The 17390-nt window shown below is 33.8% G+C and overlaps 1 protein-coding gene across 2 annotated transcripts in view; it reads right to left on the bottom strand.

Annotated features, from left to right (window-relative positions):
• Window positions 1–662: 662 nt before the first annotated feature.
• LOC145978909 (ribosomal protein S6 kinase alpha-5-like) overlaps window positions 663–17390 on the bottom strand; it is a 460399-nt gene continuing 443671 nt past the window's right edge. For both annotated transcript variants that reach the window (XM_083111867.1, XM_083111865.1), the window contains exons 10-17: window positions 16771–16890; window positions 14926–15147; window positions 12367–12537; window positions 11575–11781; window positions 9662–9812; window positions 8718–8926; window positions 6202–6307; window positions 663–4868 (exon numbers count right to left, since the gene is read on the bottom strand). In XM_083111867.1, coding sequence (XP_082967993.1) covers window positions 4369–4868; window positions 6202–6307; window positions 8718–8926; window positions 9662–9812; window positions 11575–11781; window positions 12367–12537; window positions 14926–15147; window positions 16771–16890 — 1686 coding nt within the window. In that variant the 3' untranslated portion in view covers window positions 663–4368. The remainder of the gene's footprint in view (window positions 4869–6201; window positions 6308–8717; window positions 8927–9661; window positions 9813–11574; window positions 11782–12366; window positions 12538–14925; window positions 15148–16770; window positions 16891–17390) is intronic.

The raw sequence follows: 17390 nt of genomic DNA, 5'->3' as shown, positions 1-17390 counted from the left end.
GACTGAAAGGCCAGAAAGTTAAGAAAGATATCTATTTACATTCATTTATATCAATAACTATGAACAATGCTACGTTCGGTATTTACAATTATGTAAACGTAATCAGAAGCCATCTCTTTGTACATTATACCCTTAAAGCTTTTCTGCATGTTGCCCCTGTCCACCATCTAGCCACTAGCAGACGACTATGTTGACTCCAGGTAGCATGTGAAATCCCTGTGCCCTGATGTTGCAATTGCTACCTTGCAACACTCAATTCGCAAGTAGTGCCTCTGAGATGGCGCACTGGTAGTGTCGTTGCCTTGTAATCAAGTGGGTCGCAGGTTCGATATCCGGTGGGGCAAATAGTGGTTCAGATATCATTTTAAACTGTAGGCCCAGTCCTGATTCTGTGCATAAAGTGGACTTAAAACACCAACTCAATCAATCAATCAATCAAGTAGCAAGTGCCTCAAGTGGCCTTGTTGCCTCAGTTTGCTCCAACATTGAGGAGTGACTGAAGGCGACCATTTTCTTATTCTTGCTCTACAGATTCCTGGGACAAAGTATAGTAAGAAAGCTAAATAACAAAGTATACAATACATATTTTCAACATATTTCTATATAGCAATAAACAAATAAGGCATATGAAATAATATGTTCTTAACTTTAAAGAAAATCAGAATATTTATTTAATCCCAACATCTATATATATTTTTGTATATACATATAACAAGGATTTACAATATATTACTTTACATTACAATTGGAAATAAATATCTGTTTTTGTAAATACAAATTAAAGACTTTGTCCTGAGACAAGACCTTCCATCACATATGTCTTCAACAACATTTTCTAAAACAAAATCTTTAGTCATTTTTTTCACTGTATTTCATGTGACATTCATTGGACCATACATGAACAACACATGCATTTTTTCATGAACAACAATATCATAAGGCAACAAAATATTTAATTCCTCTCTGTGTATTTCAAGCTTTGACCAGTCCATTCAGTTTTAACATAAGTACCTAATTTATGACGGTTAATGCTTTGATATCGAGTTTCACTTTTTACAGATATTTTTGTTTTCAATATATATCTAACTCCTTTACAAAATACAAGATGTCCTGATAATTCTTACAGTAATAATACATATATCAATTTAAGTTTTGAAATTTAAACAAACTTAGTTCATTTGTTCATAACAGAGCATTATTTGCAAAGAAGAAATAATATGACCCATTTGCTTAACATTATCAACAGCTGCCGATCTAACATAAATTGTGATCTTATAAATTGTGAATGCACAAAAAAAAGTATGCAAAGAAAGCAACTAAACCCAGCCCTTTTAAGAAAATTCATTGTTCTTTATTTTAACAAAAAGTCTTTACTCGATACAAGATCTCCGCTACTTTAACCTACAATGTGGCGTGCTGTGAAACAATTAATAAATGCTAAATAAATGTGTCAACTATTACTTATATAATCTTCACATAATAATGAATTTACTTTAACAAAATAAGGAACTCTATGAGTTTATCATATTTTTCCTATCCTCAACAATGCAAGGCATTCGTTTATGCACCAATATGTTAAACATACCTGAGAATGTGAAATCCACATAGGCGTCATGTTGCCTTACTCTGTGAACCCAAGTTATACAATAATATCACTTTCAACTATTGAAACAAATTGTCAATGCCATTTTTTTTTTCAAAAACATCTAATTCATCTAGCATCCAAATGTACATACGTTCTGGCAAGACGTTACGAAACTAAGACATCAAAATAGTACTTGGGACATCACGCACGTACATTTCCTAATGTAGATATGTTTTTAAGTAACAAACACTCTTCTGAAAATACTAGCTCTTATGATATCCTTTCATTTTAGCAAAATAAGATTATTTTCTCTGCATTCTTCCTTAAAATGGAATTACACAATAACATGCAATATACACACACATATATATAGTGAAAAATACTTTTTTTTAAATCACTAGTAACCTTCTCAATCTTACAACACTGCATTAGTAGCAAAAGCTGCTTTTTATCACAGCTTATCACAATTGCACGATTTATGTACAAATAGTTAATTTATAACATCCACCCTCAAAATAAGCAGCACTTTATTGCAAACAAGGGAATGGACTTAAAATCATTAAAACAATTAACTGTGCAAGTTTCATTTAGCGGAAATGAAAATACATATATACTACTGACTAGTAATCTAAATACAAAGCCAGGTACTACATTTTCTACGTTCTCATGGTACTTTTGGCTCTATATTATATCTTAGGTATCTGTTAGAAACATAATCATTCACGTACCCTGAAAATAATGTAATATCCAAAATCAACAACGTCAATGTACACACTATCTGAAATCAACAGGGAGGTCAATGCACACTCATGTGTTTAACAGAGATTAGAATAGTTGAACACAATTTCAGCAGAATTATTTTTCACTTTTTCTTATTAGTAACATAATTTAATTACGCTTAGTAGTGATACCATAATAAATATTTCTTCTAATTACTTTCATTATGCTAATGTGTAGCATATTCATATTAATTTTAGCTCGCACAATTTGTGTAAAATTATAATTTAGAAATCAAAACTGTTAATCTAAAGTTATCAACATAAAGAAACTTAGCTGTAATGTGTTTCTAAGTCAGTTTTACATGTATCAGTTTTAAAATACTTGTCCAAATTAATTCCCAGGCTGTTAGTCTATTCTTAAATATGTTTTGAAAAAAAAAATTCATTAATGAGTTTATTGACTATTAATTGACATAATTCCAATTCACTTTGGTTGTGCATATTGATTTAAAAGAAGTTCTGCTCTACAAAATGAATCAAAGTAATTGAAAATTATCAAATAACTATTTTGGCAAAGAAACACTTTGAATGAAAGTACCAAATACTGACAAAGGAAGTTGATAATTGCAACAAATGCTCTGTCCAATGTATAATACCAATAAACATTGTACTACCACTACATTTTCAAAACTCTAGTATGAAAATAGCATCAGTACTGTGACTGCCTACATGAAATATGCTAGGAAAATAATTCTTACTTCTATCTCTGAGCAAAAATTTAATTCAAATACATCTGTATCTTAGATGTTCCTAAGCTTGACATATGTACCAAGATTCACGCTTCAAACAAGTTTTTAAGGCTTTCAGCTATAGCTGTGTGTTAACATTGAATATCATAATTCAAAAGTTTCAATTAATATTGCACTTTTGATTCAATTCACATTCGGTTCACTTAAACCATACTTTTAAAGTTCAATTTTACACTTTTTTTCCTCACATTCTATATCCTTTTATTGCCGTCACGCATGATGTATCTACATGTGGTCCCAGGATACCTTCTGTCCAAAATAGAAAGTCAGCATATAAGAAACCTAACAATTAAGATATTAGTTATTTCCATTTGTTCTTTTTGAAAATTTTGACAAAATTACAATTAAACTATATATTAATTTTGTCGATTTTGATGCGACGAAATCCTTTACAGGTAAAATGGATTATAATACTTTTTTTTTAAGAAAAATACTTAAGTAAATGTCCTCGTGCACAGTAATAGACCAAGTAGTGCAGTTCAAATCCTTGATATAAATAATTTTCATGCTCTAATGGTACCTTTGAATTCATAGTTGGTTCATACTGCTTTCTAGACTGTCAGTTCCCTCGGATTTTTATGACAACCTGACAACCTTGCTCATTCAATATATGCAGCTAATGAATTTTGATTTCCTTCAACTTAGATTTCAAATCAACAAATATATACTGTTACTCAATGCACAAGGTCATTTTAAATAGCATCATAACGGCACCAGATTCACACATGAGATGAGGCATTAATTACACCATCTGGTATTTTAAAATTCATCGCGAAATAAGGCAAAAACATGTAATGTTATTGCCTGGTCTTGAATTCTACAAAGAGTGTCTAAATTTGTGCAAGACACTGAAAATTGCCATAATTTTTTCGCTAAGATATTTTACAGTGGAATGTATACACTGGGAGAACTCATCCCTTCATCCTAAAGTGTTGTTCATGAAAGAAAACATCATTTACCCCAAGTTCTACACTACTACACTTGACAATTGCATTGAGCTTCACATCACACTGGGAGTGAAATTTTCATGAAATGAAAATCAGCACAGAAAACTTCACCGTTAATACTTCAACACAATTTAAATGTGCATTCATGTATTCCAAAAATGTATAAGCACAGTCAGATGTCTGTATCAAAAATTTGTTTACGATGCAGTTCACGTAACAGCTACAAAATAGTGACTTTGCAGTTCAGTTGTCTTTCATTTGCTGTAGTACTCGATAAAAAAAATGCTGAGGATACCATTCCGGCAGGATTAATCCAACTGAATTGTCGGCAACCGTTTTTTCTTGTGAGTTCTACATCTCTTCTTCTTCTTCAAGCACTCATCACCATTAACACTCTTATCACTGCCACCTGAGGAACTTGTGTTGTCAAGTTTTCGTTTACGCGATCGGGTAATCGGTCCTTCGTGCCTGTTCAACATATCGGCAGATGACGACTCACTAGGATAGGCAAGGCGGTCATCAGCCTTTGACTGGCCGGCACCGCCAACAGGAACTGAGGTTGCGTTGACAGCATCGTCAACTTGATATGGTTCAAAGTCAAAAGCGCAGGGGCTACCCACCGTTGGGCGTGCACTACCGCTACTGGAAGACTCGGCTTCGGATAAACTGGACAAGTACTCCTGCACTTTGGCATCGCGGAAGTTAAATACATTGTCTTCGCTTGTGACTTGTTTGTTTGGAGTGAAGCCATATGAGGAAGTGGATGCTGACTGGTCGGTCTTGGTTGGCGTTTGGATTGAAGACGTTCCTGTGAAATGAAATTGTATTGAATGTATATATTCTCCATAAGAGCATTTTATTTTATTACTATTATTATTTTGAATTTGAATTTGAATTTTATTTTCTTCCGTTGACCCTTGATTAAAAGGGCACGTAAAACGTCAAGATACATAATGAAATAATAATTAGTTTAGTACATCATAACAAAAAAGAAGAAACATTGTGTAGTACATTACATCACTTCACCAAAGTAAAAATTGAAAAATACACTTCATTACACTACAATAAAAATAAAAACACATTATCATTGTTCCATGATTGAAATAAGAATACAATTAAAATACATATTGTTTAGTACATTGGCCGTATATTGTCTTGTTCCATGAATTCTTTGATACTGTAGAGAGCTCTCTCTCAAATATCTTTTATTGTTTGTATTTGTTTATTGTTTTAGAGATATCAGTTTTATGTCATGAGGCAGCTGGTTGTAGAATATTTTCCCCGCATTCATTGGTGATTGTTTTGAGATATTGAGTCTGTGTTGGTTCTGGTAATAATTATCTTTCCCTCTTGTATTGTGGTTGTGTAATTGGTTAGAACAAACGTTATAGCCTTATAGATGTATATTGTCATTATTTGTTTCTTCCTGAAAAACTCTTTGCAAGATTCCCTACAGCCTAGTTTGTACTAAGTGCTCTCTTTTGAAGTCTCAGTATTCTGACAGTATTATTATAAAATGATCCACCCCAAGCTATTATGCCATATTCAATATAGGGGTAAATTAGTCCATAATATATGCTTTTGTTAATTTCTGTTAAATTATATTCAGCCATTTGTTTTAGCAGGTATAGATTAGATGATAGTTTACTGAAGATGTTGTTAATTTGTTCTTCCCACGTTCATTTTTGATTTTCCCAAAAACTTTACTGTAGATACAGTTTCTATGAGCACATTGTCTATGCATAGTGTTTGCGACTCAAAATCCATGTTTCGGATTGTATTGAATATCATACATTTTGTTTTATTGTTTAAATCAGATGATGACACAATATGCACACAAAGACATTTCCAAATTCAAAAGTCGAAACTTGTATTGTAGATTTTTTAAATTTTTTGTAACTTTCTTCTTGTGACTCTAAGGAAAAGCACTAACAACACATTCATAAACTGAGTCAGTGATTTATCCATACATTGAATCGCTAAGTCTAACCCCCAAAATTGCCTCATCATCCCCTAAAATTTTGAAAAAACATATGCCAGAAAGGCCACTTGTAAGCACTTTTTATATTGCTTCTAATCGCGAAACAGTCAAAAAAGTTGTGACGTGAACAAGTAAGAAAAAGTTGAGATTTAGTACATACCAGAACTACTAGATGTGGAGAAATTACTAGAGGCAGAACTGCTTCGAGCATCTGTTGAAGACTTCTGTTTCCTTCTTCTTTGGGCAAGTTTTGCTTTAGATACATCCTGTAATGAAAATATCTTGACATTACACCTCAAGCACAATACTTTGAACAAAATTATACAAATAGATTCACAATAAGCCTGAGTTACATGAACCAAATTCATTGAGTATAGAGCACTTGGATACAGAGGTGGAGCAGAAGAACGCAGGTGCCAACAGTGCAGTGGTGCAACAGCCTTTTGAGAGCCAAGGCCTGCCTAGCAGGTTATCACTGGTTGATACATGGTCAGCACTTCGAATCTTATCACCACGGTTTTCTGACCTGAACTTGGTCCACTACTATTGCTTTGAAGTAGCTTCCCAAGTGTTTTCAGAATGTTCAGTCAACAGGAAAATTTTGGATCTCCTACTGTGAATTGAACCCAGAACTCACACAAAAGGCAAGAATGCTAATCATTGGGCTAAAGATGAGCTCCTTTCATAAAAATGCTTGAAAGTAAATGATCTCTGACATCTGTGTTAACGAAAAGATTCTCTCGAACTATCACACAGGTGAGTTGTAGAAAAGATTCCACGCTTTCAAGATCTAACATCACTCTCATCTACCTGAAGATGAGAGTGACCTTAGCTCTCAAACACTTCTAATATTTTACACAACTCACTTGGTTGATAGCCCAAGAGAATCTTTTCATCATTTATTGCCAGGAAAGCTTCAAGACTTGCATCTGTGTTAACGTTTTGTATTTTTATTTGCATGTAAAACAAAGGAACATTCATTTTGAATTTGTTTAGACTGAGGTAAACTCACTGGGTCATATTATGAAATGGAAAATATCTCTGTCCAGCTGTAACTAAATACAGATATTTTATTTCATTTTTAACATCGTGGAAATAAAAATAATAAAACAAGGAGAAACTACATCATTCTGAGGGATCCAAATTATAGTGAGATTCTTGTACATCTGGAAGAACATGAAAAATTTTCTGACAACTTCACCATTTCATTTGTAATATTTTCACACCTCAACAATGCAAAACCTTTCATCATCTAATATTCAGAACTAAAGTGCAAGATTTTATCTTTTATTAATATGAAAAGAGTTCTCTTTTACAACTGTAGTATAGACAATAAAATAGTTCAATGAACAAACAATGTCATAGATCTAGGCATTACTTTTACTTCTGACTCAACAATTAATTGTCATTATCAAGCGGTCTTGAAAGGAAGTCTGAAGCTTGTAGGTTTAATCAGGACCAACTTTTTGCATAATTTCTGTCTCAACGGTAAATAGAATATACATCACACTAATTTGCCAAATCTTAGAATATTGCAGTTCAATCTGGAATCCTCAGCATATGACTTGAGAGGATGCACTGGAAAAGGTACAAAGGCAAATGGTGAAATGGTTGTGTTTTAAAAGCAATATTGAATATCATAATAGAAATTATGTAACTTTATGTAGCCATTTTGGTCTCCATACCTTGAAAGAATGAAGAGTTTTTAATGATCTAATGTTTTTACGTAAATTAGCAAGACAAGATTGGCTATATTCTGAGCTGTTAGAGAGAATAAACTTCCATATAACACCTTTTACAGTGAGGAACAGAAAACCTTTCTACATGCCATTCTCAAGGTTAAACATACACAAAAACTCCCTAGTGCATGATTTGGACATATTTTTCGATTCATGTAATGTTATTAGGCGCAAAATTCTGTAAAACATTATATTTTATCGGATTTGTCTGTGAAGGAGTTTTAACTGTATTATATGTCACACTATCATAAATTTTAACATTTTTGTTGTTGAATTGGCGTTTTAAGTCCACTTTATGCACAGTAAGGCTAATCGGAACTGGACCTACAGACTAAAGTGGGATCCGAACTACTTGTGCCTCCATCGAGTATCGAACCCGAGACCCCTTGATTACAAGGCTGCGACGCTACCACTGCGCCATCGAGGAGGCCCCTTTTAACATTATTTTATGTATTAACATTACCATTATTGTTAACATTTGTGTATATTATTAACATTATCTTTGTGTACCTTATGTTCAGTATAAATGGGATCTTCGGTCCTGTGATGGACAAATAAAGAAATGAAATGAAAAGGAAAGAAAACACCAACAAAATAGATCTCCCAAGTTTCATAAACTTCATATTTGCATGTTCAGGAGTATAAAGAAGTCTGCACTCTTGTCCCAGGAGTCCATGGAGCAAGGGAACGAAAAACAAGTCATCTGTCTGCGTAAGTGGTGGCTTGAGAGGGTTCACCCAATGAGCATGTGAGGGGGAAAGGGAATAATAAGAGGGGCAAGCTACCAGCTTTGCACATTATGCATGGCGTTGCTCCACATACTCTTAGAACAGACTGTACGTGGGATGATAATTTATCCACACTGAGAAACAGGCAACACAGAATAAACAGAAACAAACAAATCATTCACTTTAAGAATATATGCATAAATTCTCACCAGGAGTCTAAAGCCTTCTCTTTGAGCTCTATGGAATGCATTAAAGGCCTGCTTCACTGCAATCTCAGCAGAGCGAGCTGAGGATCCTGCTGTAAGCACATCAGGGGTCATGAGGGGAGTTGCTGATACTGCATTTCTACCCTGCAGCCATTCATTTGCCAAAAGATCAACCGTTGTCAGTCTCTTTTTCGGATCTACAGTCAAAAGCCCTGAAATAAATATAAAATATTATTTCTGCGTTTAAACATTAAATAATACATGAATACAGGTTTCTTTCACAAAATTGATTGATTTGGTTTATTTTACTTCATATTTCCAAAACTTTTGGCTAATCACAAAGACAAGGATGAGCGATGATGTGATAAAGGAACACAATTATGATTTGCTGAAAATATAAATAAAATGTTAATCTTAGAAAATACTTTGAAGCATGAGATTTACTTTAAATTTTCTTACTTCTATTGTCAAATTTAAATATATGAGGTTTATCAAAAATTAATGGAAGTTAATGTTATTTTTGAAGTCACTAGTAAAAATAAGAACAGCTTGCAATTCGTCCATGCAACACATTCTATAACCTAGCATGTAAAGTAACTGTAGGGAGATTTCAGACCAAAGCAACAAGTGACACACAACACATGCTACTTGGGAAGTTGGGCCACTTGCTGCCAGCAGCAACATTCATACCATAGCAGCATGGCAGACCACACAAGCCTGAGTTCAATTGGTGAAATCCTTACGCAACAACATGTGTCGCAACATGTGTCGTCCCGTCACTTATCACATCAGTGTGAATTTTCCCTAGAGGTAACTGCAACTGTGTTGTTTCAAAATGAGTAACTACAACTCAGTTCCTTTTCTTAAAAAAAATGTACTTTTCAAAGACTGGGTAACATCAACAAGTATGTAAATTAAGATTTTGCTTAACAAAGAATGCTCCTTACCTTTCGTAACATGTTTAGCCTGGGGCGAAACATGTGTCCATGCCTCAGCATTAAAATTGAATTCCCCCCCTTTAATCCTCTGCATTATTGCAGCTGCACTGTCATCCCTACTTCTCGCATGGAAAGGAGCTCTCCCAGACAGCATAGTGTACTGAAAGAAGAAAACAACATTTTTCAGCACTGCTTGAAAAAGTAAACACTTGAGTTTAGTATATGTATTCAAAAACTCTTGTGAATGAATATATAAAAATCTTAACGTGATTCTGAAATATTGAAATAAATTCCCATAAAAACACAAATTGTGTGGAGGTGTTACCTCAAATCTAAAGAATCAAAAAAGTTGACACACAGTTTCAATTAATAAATCTTAATAATTATTGAACTATACAAAAATTATGCTGTTTTTAATATACAACAAAAGAATGAACCACCATATTTATGGTGAATAAAATATGAAGATTTTGGTACAAAACTTAGCCATCAAAAGTAGTTTATGAAATGGCATGTTGGTGTTAAAATTATGAATGTACTCCTAAATTTGACATAAAAACTATACTTATTACACAAAAAAAAAATTTCCTTTCCAATAGCGTGAGTATAGTTATTAGAGTATTAAGTTTGGGTAAAGGGATTTATTTTAGCTTATAAAATTTTTGCAGCAGAATTAATCAATTTTCTGTGACTCACACCTTTCAAAAACATGAAAATCAGCATCACAATGCGGTATTCAACACTTCCTTTTTCCGTAGTTATTTGTATACTGGCACTGCCATGTATTATTTCTTTTTACACAATATCTCAAATGCTGTAATGATAAGGCATTTGGGCATGGATTTTTTATCACAGACTATAAACTCGATTATCTGATAACAACTGTAAAAAATTGGTATGTATTTATAAATAAAACAAAATTAAATATCTCAATTCCATAGTAAAATATACAACCAATGGAGTAGAAATTTGACGCCTTAAAAAGAAGAGTGAATTTATGTTGCTTTTGGCAACTTTCAGACCAAAGTGACATGCGACATATACCACTTGGGAATAAACCAATGAACAGCAATGTGTCACATCGTAGCATCATGACAAGACTGCACAAGCCTGTGCTTGTTTAGTGACATACTCCAGTGACACATGTCATATATCTTACATCGCTTCAGTATAAAATCTCGCTTTGAGATGCTCTGAAAGATTCTCAAGGAGAAGAAAACTAAGAAACATTCTGATTAGACAAAAGATAAGCATGGATTTTGTGCAATCAAAACTGTTGAAATGGTTTGATCCAGAGGATGCCAGAAATGAACTTCCAAGAAAAACACTACAGTGGAGACTGCCAGGAAAGAGGAAGAGAAGACAACCAAAAATTATATGGATGGAGGGTGTTCGGAGCATGATGGAAGAGGTCTTAATAGATGAAGACTTGTAAATGGGAGCATGAAATTGTGCTAAATATTGTACAATCTGCTAAATAGAACAATATCAATAATAAATAAGTTGCCACAAAACTGAACTATGTATTACTCAAAGCCGCACTTCAAGCAGAAATTGTTAGGTGAGGGGATGTGTGTGTGAGCCTTGGGGGATATGCTCCTATGTTTTAAAATGTGGGTAAATTTTCCTAGCTGTGGGGGGATATCATCCTCCTGCATCCCCCTTCCACTTACTGGTCATTCTTACTACTTGACTAAAGCAGTTTTACCAATAAAAATAACAAATCTTTGTTCATGTATCATCATGTACTGAGTTCAATATTAAAAAGTATTATATGAATTGACAATTTGTTGGACACATAAGAAACATGTGAAAAATTTCCCTTTGGGTTTGTTCCAAGATACAAAAGTTATTAACTGTGCATCATTGATTTAATCTGTTACGTGATAAATGTAGGGTCACATTTGAAAGGATTATCTTACCAGTATCACACCCAAGCTCCACAGATCACAGTTCTCATCGTATCCGTCAGCACTTCGGTTGAAAGCCTGCTTCAAGACCTCAGGTGGTGCATAGTAAAGCGTAAAACATGGTGTCCTCAAGGGTTCCTTCTCTTGTTTCAGTCTTGCAAATCCAAAATCCACAATCTTGATTTCTGCTCCATCAGATTCATCAACGAACAACAAATTCTGAAAATGAAATATGAGCATTTTATCCAGCTTGTTTGCAGCTGAGAAGTCCCATATCCCTAGATTATATTACATGCTTCATATTATCCCTAAATATATATATATGATATTGATTTATTATAACATATGTATTTATCTATTTATATTACAACATCTTGTGAACAAACAAATCAGCAACGGAGACTTCTCGGACATACTGTACAAGAAAAGAATATTTAAAATGCCACATTTACGAAGTTATTGATTACAGAATAGTATAACTTGTTAACTTGTATGTATTTAACTCTCGGGTTCACGGTTATACATACATTTTAGATGTCAAATTTATTTCTGTTTTTTAATATACAGCTCTCCAGAAGTGAATATGTGATCTTCAATATTATCAAAACAGTGATTCATATGTTTGTACAAACCTTGGTTAAATGTTACATAGTGTAGACACTACATGGACAAAAGAGAATCTCATTATTATAAATGGAAACAATTGTAAGTTTGTTTTAGATCATGAACAATGAATGCATTACCAAATCATGAACTTTAGATAAAAAACATTAAATTCTTAACAGAAAGCAATAAAATATTTACCTCTGGTTTCAGGTCCCTATGTACGACGCGTCTTGAATGCATGAAGTGGACTGCGTTAACAAGTTTCCTCATTATCTGACTAGCTTCACTCTCCGTGAAACGATCCTTTTTTCGAATCCTTTCCAGCAATTCACCACCCCTAAGTAGCTCCAGCACAAGATATGTATGCACCTGAAAAGAAAATTAGTCAACATGTAAGTGAACAACATATATGCATAATGGGTACAACGTTTTAGAGAACTCAGCTATATGCAGGCACTTCACTAAGTGATTCCTACTGGAGGTTAAGATTGCCCCAAGTCCCCAAGGATCATTTTATTGCATAAATTTTACCTAGTGCAAATTAATAATGTTAAATCTCTTTAAATACAAAGTAAGCATGTTGAAAACTTCATGTACAGATGAAATTATGACAGTGAAGTATTTTTAAAAAATCATAAAATATTGTTTTGTTCAAATTCTCAATAAAATGAAAAATATGGTGAGATTTTAATGTGCCTGTCACACATACTTATGCATGAATCTTATTTATTATTGGCAGTGTCACCAAAAGTAATAATAATAAAATCAACTTTATTAGAGTGGCCATGTTTCAGCCTCAAGGGCCATTCTTACAACAGACGCTTGTCTGAGAGATTAGTACTATACAAAGATGGAATAAACAGTATACATTGAGAAAATATGAAAAGATTACATATGAACTTGATGAATATAGATGGAATTTAAGAACTATATATAACAGTTGGGCTGAAAAGTTCGTAGGCTGACTCATAGATGGCGTTACTAGAATTAAATCCATGTGATTTTTACTTAGTACTGACCTTCAAAAGATACGTGTATAAATTTCACAGCTGCCGGATAATTAGTTCGTGAGATATAGCATTGTGAGTGAAGCAGCTTTTGTTATTGTGAAAAAATGGATAAAAAAGAATTTCGTGTGTTAATAAAGCATTGCTTTTTGGCGAAAAAAAAATACTGTTGAAGCCAAGGCTTGGCTTGATAAACATTATTCGGACTCTGCACCAGGAAAATCAACCATTGAGAAGTGGTTTGCTAAATTTAAACGAGGCGAAATGAGCATCGAAGACGATGCACGCAGTGGACGCCCCAAAGAGGCTGTTACCGACGAAAACATCAAAAAAGTCCACAAAATAATTTTAAATGATCGTAAAGTGAAGTTGATCGAGATAGCTGAGACTTTAAAAATATCAAAGGAACGTGTTGGACATATTGTGCATGAATATTTGAACATGCGAAAGCTGTGTGCAAAATGGGTGCCGCGCGTGCTCACAATCGATCAAAAGCAACAACGTTTTGATGATTAGGAGCAATGTTTAGCGATATTCAACTGTAATAAACACGAATTTTTCCGTCGATATATTACAATGGATGAAACATGGATCCATAACTACACTCCAGAGTCCAATCGACAGTCAGCCGAGTGGACTGCACGTGATGAACCGAATCCAAAGCTTGGAAAGACGCAACAGTCGGCTGGCAAGGTTATGGCATCAGTATTCTGGGATGCGCATGGTATTATATTCATCGATTACCTCAAAAAGGGCCAGACCATCAACAGCGATTATTACATAGCATTGTTGGAGCGTTTAAAGGATGAAATCACGAAAAAACGGCCCCATTTGAAGAAGAAAAAAGTGCTGTTTCATCAAGACAATGCACCGTGTCACAAATCAATGAAAACGATGGCAAAATTATATGAATTAGACTACGAATTGCTTCCCCATCCACCATATTCTCCAGATCTGGAACCCAGGGACTTTTTCCTGTTTGCAGACCTTAAATGAATGCTCGCTGGAAAGAAATTTAGCACTGATGAAGAGGTAATCGCCGAAACTGAGGCCTATTTTGAGGCTAAAGAGAAATCATACTATAAAAATGGCATCGAAAAATTGTATGACCGCTATAATCGTTGTATCGCCCTCGAAAGCAACTATATTGAATAATAAAATCGAATTTTGTCAAAAAAATATTTTTTACTATGTTAGCCTACGAACTTTTCAGCCCAACTGTTATATAATGAATAAAAGTTTACATGTAAATTATTGAACATAGGTATCTAATGTTTGTTGCTTTCATCTTTAGTACATATCTTTAGTAATCTGGAAAAGTGAGTAATATAATAATAATAAAAAGTGACATAAAATACTGAAATTTTTAAGATTAATATGCACACAGTTGCTAGTATGTTACAGTGGGTATTTTTATGATTGAAAAGTTCATAAACATTACCATTTCAGATTTGTGGGTAAATGTGCTACTGGTACACTAATGCAAATTTGATTAGTTCCATGCATTTGTAGTCTTGTTATTTAGCATTATATTTCTCAGACTCTTCACTAATTGGGATAATAAGGATGAATGATGATAAGACAAAATTGATGAAGGGACACACAAAAAATGCATGTGGCCAAGGCGAGATCTGAACTTGAGAACTTTGTTGCCGATATCAAAAGCCGACCACTTCATGCACTCGGCCACTGAACTGGCATTATTTTTATGTAATTCAATGAAAAATCTAAGTGTACTGAAAAAAGTTACCTCATCATGATACACTTCGTGCAGCTGGACAATATTAGCATGTCCCTGGCAGGCTCGGAGAAGGTTGATTTCTTGGGTACAGTCTATTTTCCGGCTGACAATCTTCACAGCATATTCCTGGCCAGATTGTTTATGAACACATTTTCGGCATACAGAAAAACTACCATCACCCAAAATACCTTCCCGGAAGTCAATATCGTAATTTTGAAAAAACTGTGAATCCTGAAATATAGATACAGAGAACAATTAAAATGATGGTATTAATAATACATATTTTCTAGTATAATGTTCAGGTCTGGCTAGATGTATCTACTTTTTCATTTAATTAAACATACTCAAGACATTTCTATCATGACAAGCATATGTAAGAACGGTATTATAAAATATGGACATTAAACACACCTGCTTTCAGCTCATTGATAATAAAAGTGAAAATATTTGCAAGAAAAAGAATTCTCGTTAGAGATGCACGATGTATTGATTGATTGATTTAGTCTATTTTACTTCGCGTTTTGTGCCTCTTGGCTAATTTGCGAAGATGGGGATGAGTGATGAAATTATGAAATTGATGAATGGACATTCACAATCAACCAAGCCCAACCGGGATTCGAACCCGGGACCCTTGGCGTCGCAGCACGATGTGCTAACCACTCGGCCACAGGGTTGGGCAGATGCACGATGTAACAGTAGGGAACTGGATATTAATAAATAACATATTGTAATGTATAAAGAGGTTATGTTCTTTTAAAAAATGCTTCAATTGTCTACTAACTGATTTCATGAGTTCCTTTTATACAGTATAATTGCAGGCTGCCTACTATTTTGCATGTGGGTACAGTTATAATTAATACTAGATTTATGAAATAAACATAGACAAGTAAACCTTTGTAATAACTTTTCAAGTAACTACTATTTCAGAACTTGACAATTTTAACAACTATAAATGTTACCACATAAAATGACCACTGGCCAGACTAACAACTTTACCAGGTTTCCTGGTGGACATATATGGCGAGCTGTGTACATAAAAGTAATAATAAGGAGATGAGGCAAAAGACACTAAGTGTATGATTGGCTATTGATGTGTTGTATCTTCATGTTACATGTATTCCTTATTTCTTTTAAAATGCATAAAAGTTTCTGAAAATACTGTAATATTTTAGTATAAAATAAGGCTTACATGGAGTTAGCATTTGACAGTAGGAAAGGTATGCACGTAAAGACAGGGTTTCTATATTTCATAAGTGAAAATACAGGATGCCACTGACCGGAATCCTTTGGGGGGGGGGGGGATGGACCCAACAAAGAAGTATGTATGCATACCATATTATGGATGAAAGACTGAAACTGCTATAGGATTCATAAGATAGTAGGCTATTTCAGAAATACTTTCAAGGACATGGGGGAAAATGAAAACACCACCTTGTAGCCTAATTTTAGAAGACACATTCTTGCAACAAAAGTTGTGGAAATTCAGAACTTTAAAGAATTTTAAGAAAACTGTTTTATATCTTACAAAATAGATTCGAGTATAGGAATGTAAATAATAAATAATGCAAATTGACGTTATGTAGGCATAGGATAAACTTCTTTGGCTCCATCATGTTTTTTCTGCATAGCTACATTTCTCTTTGATGTAGATTTTTTTCACAGAAATTTCTGTTCTTGGAAATCAATTAATGAAACTGAACACATGATAATTTAGTCTTTGCTGCTTTATCTGATTCCGGAGTATTAGTGCATGCAAAAGAAACTTTTCGGGGCACCGGAATAGATTCCAGAACTGTCTGGGAAAATCAGGGATGCATAGCAACACTAATAAAGACATAACTATTTTACACCAACCTTAAATCTACATGCAACAATATTTGTTGTGCTTGGTCTTTTATCTGGTTCCGGACGGAGAAGCTCATCACTGATAACATTTTCACTGAACAACACTGAAGGTGACACATAGGAGTAACCCTGCAACAATAAAAATACAATTTAGATTCAATCTTACTGAAATCTATCACGAACTGGTAACATATGCAGTTTATATTTCTTCTAATTTCCTTCAAATTAATGCAATTACAATTAATCAATATCACACTTGTCTTAAAATTTCCTCGCTAATTTTCAATATCAAAATGTTAAGTTGGGAAAGTGATGATTGTACTAGTGGCATTTCAAGTCGCAGTGAAAACACTGGAACACTGTATAATCAGTCCCATCCGAATCAATATAATTAACTTTACATCTTCAACGAAGATCACTTGAATAAAATAGAACTAAATATATATATTTCAGCTCCCTCAATACTACTGAAAGTATCACAAATATGAAAGAATTTAAGAAGATTTTGACTTGGTTTCAGAGTGTATTTATGTTTTAATGCTTTCTTAAAAACGTTCTAAATGAAAGCTTGGTTTCAATTTCATTTACAACTTATGCTCAAAGTGCTAACACATAATTTTTAAAATTAG

This window comes from Lepisma saccharinum, chromosome 25, assembly GCF_977018435.1.
Source record: "Lepisma saccharinum chromosome 25, izLepSacc3.1, whole genome shotgun sequence".
Taxonomy (NCBI): Eukaryota; Metazoa; Arthropoda; class Insecta; order Zygentoma; family Lepismatidae; genus Lepisma; species Lepisma saccharinum.
Note: the sequence above shows the minus strand (reverse complement) of the source record. Positions and strands in the feature narration are given on the sequence as shown.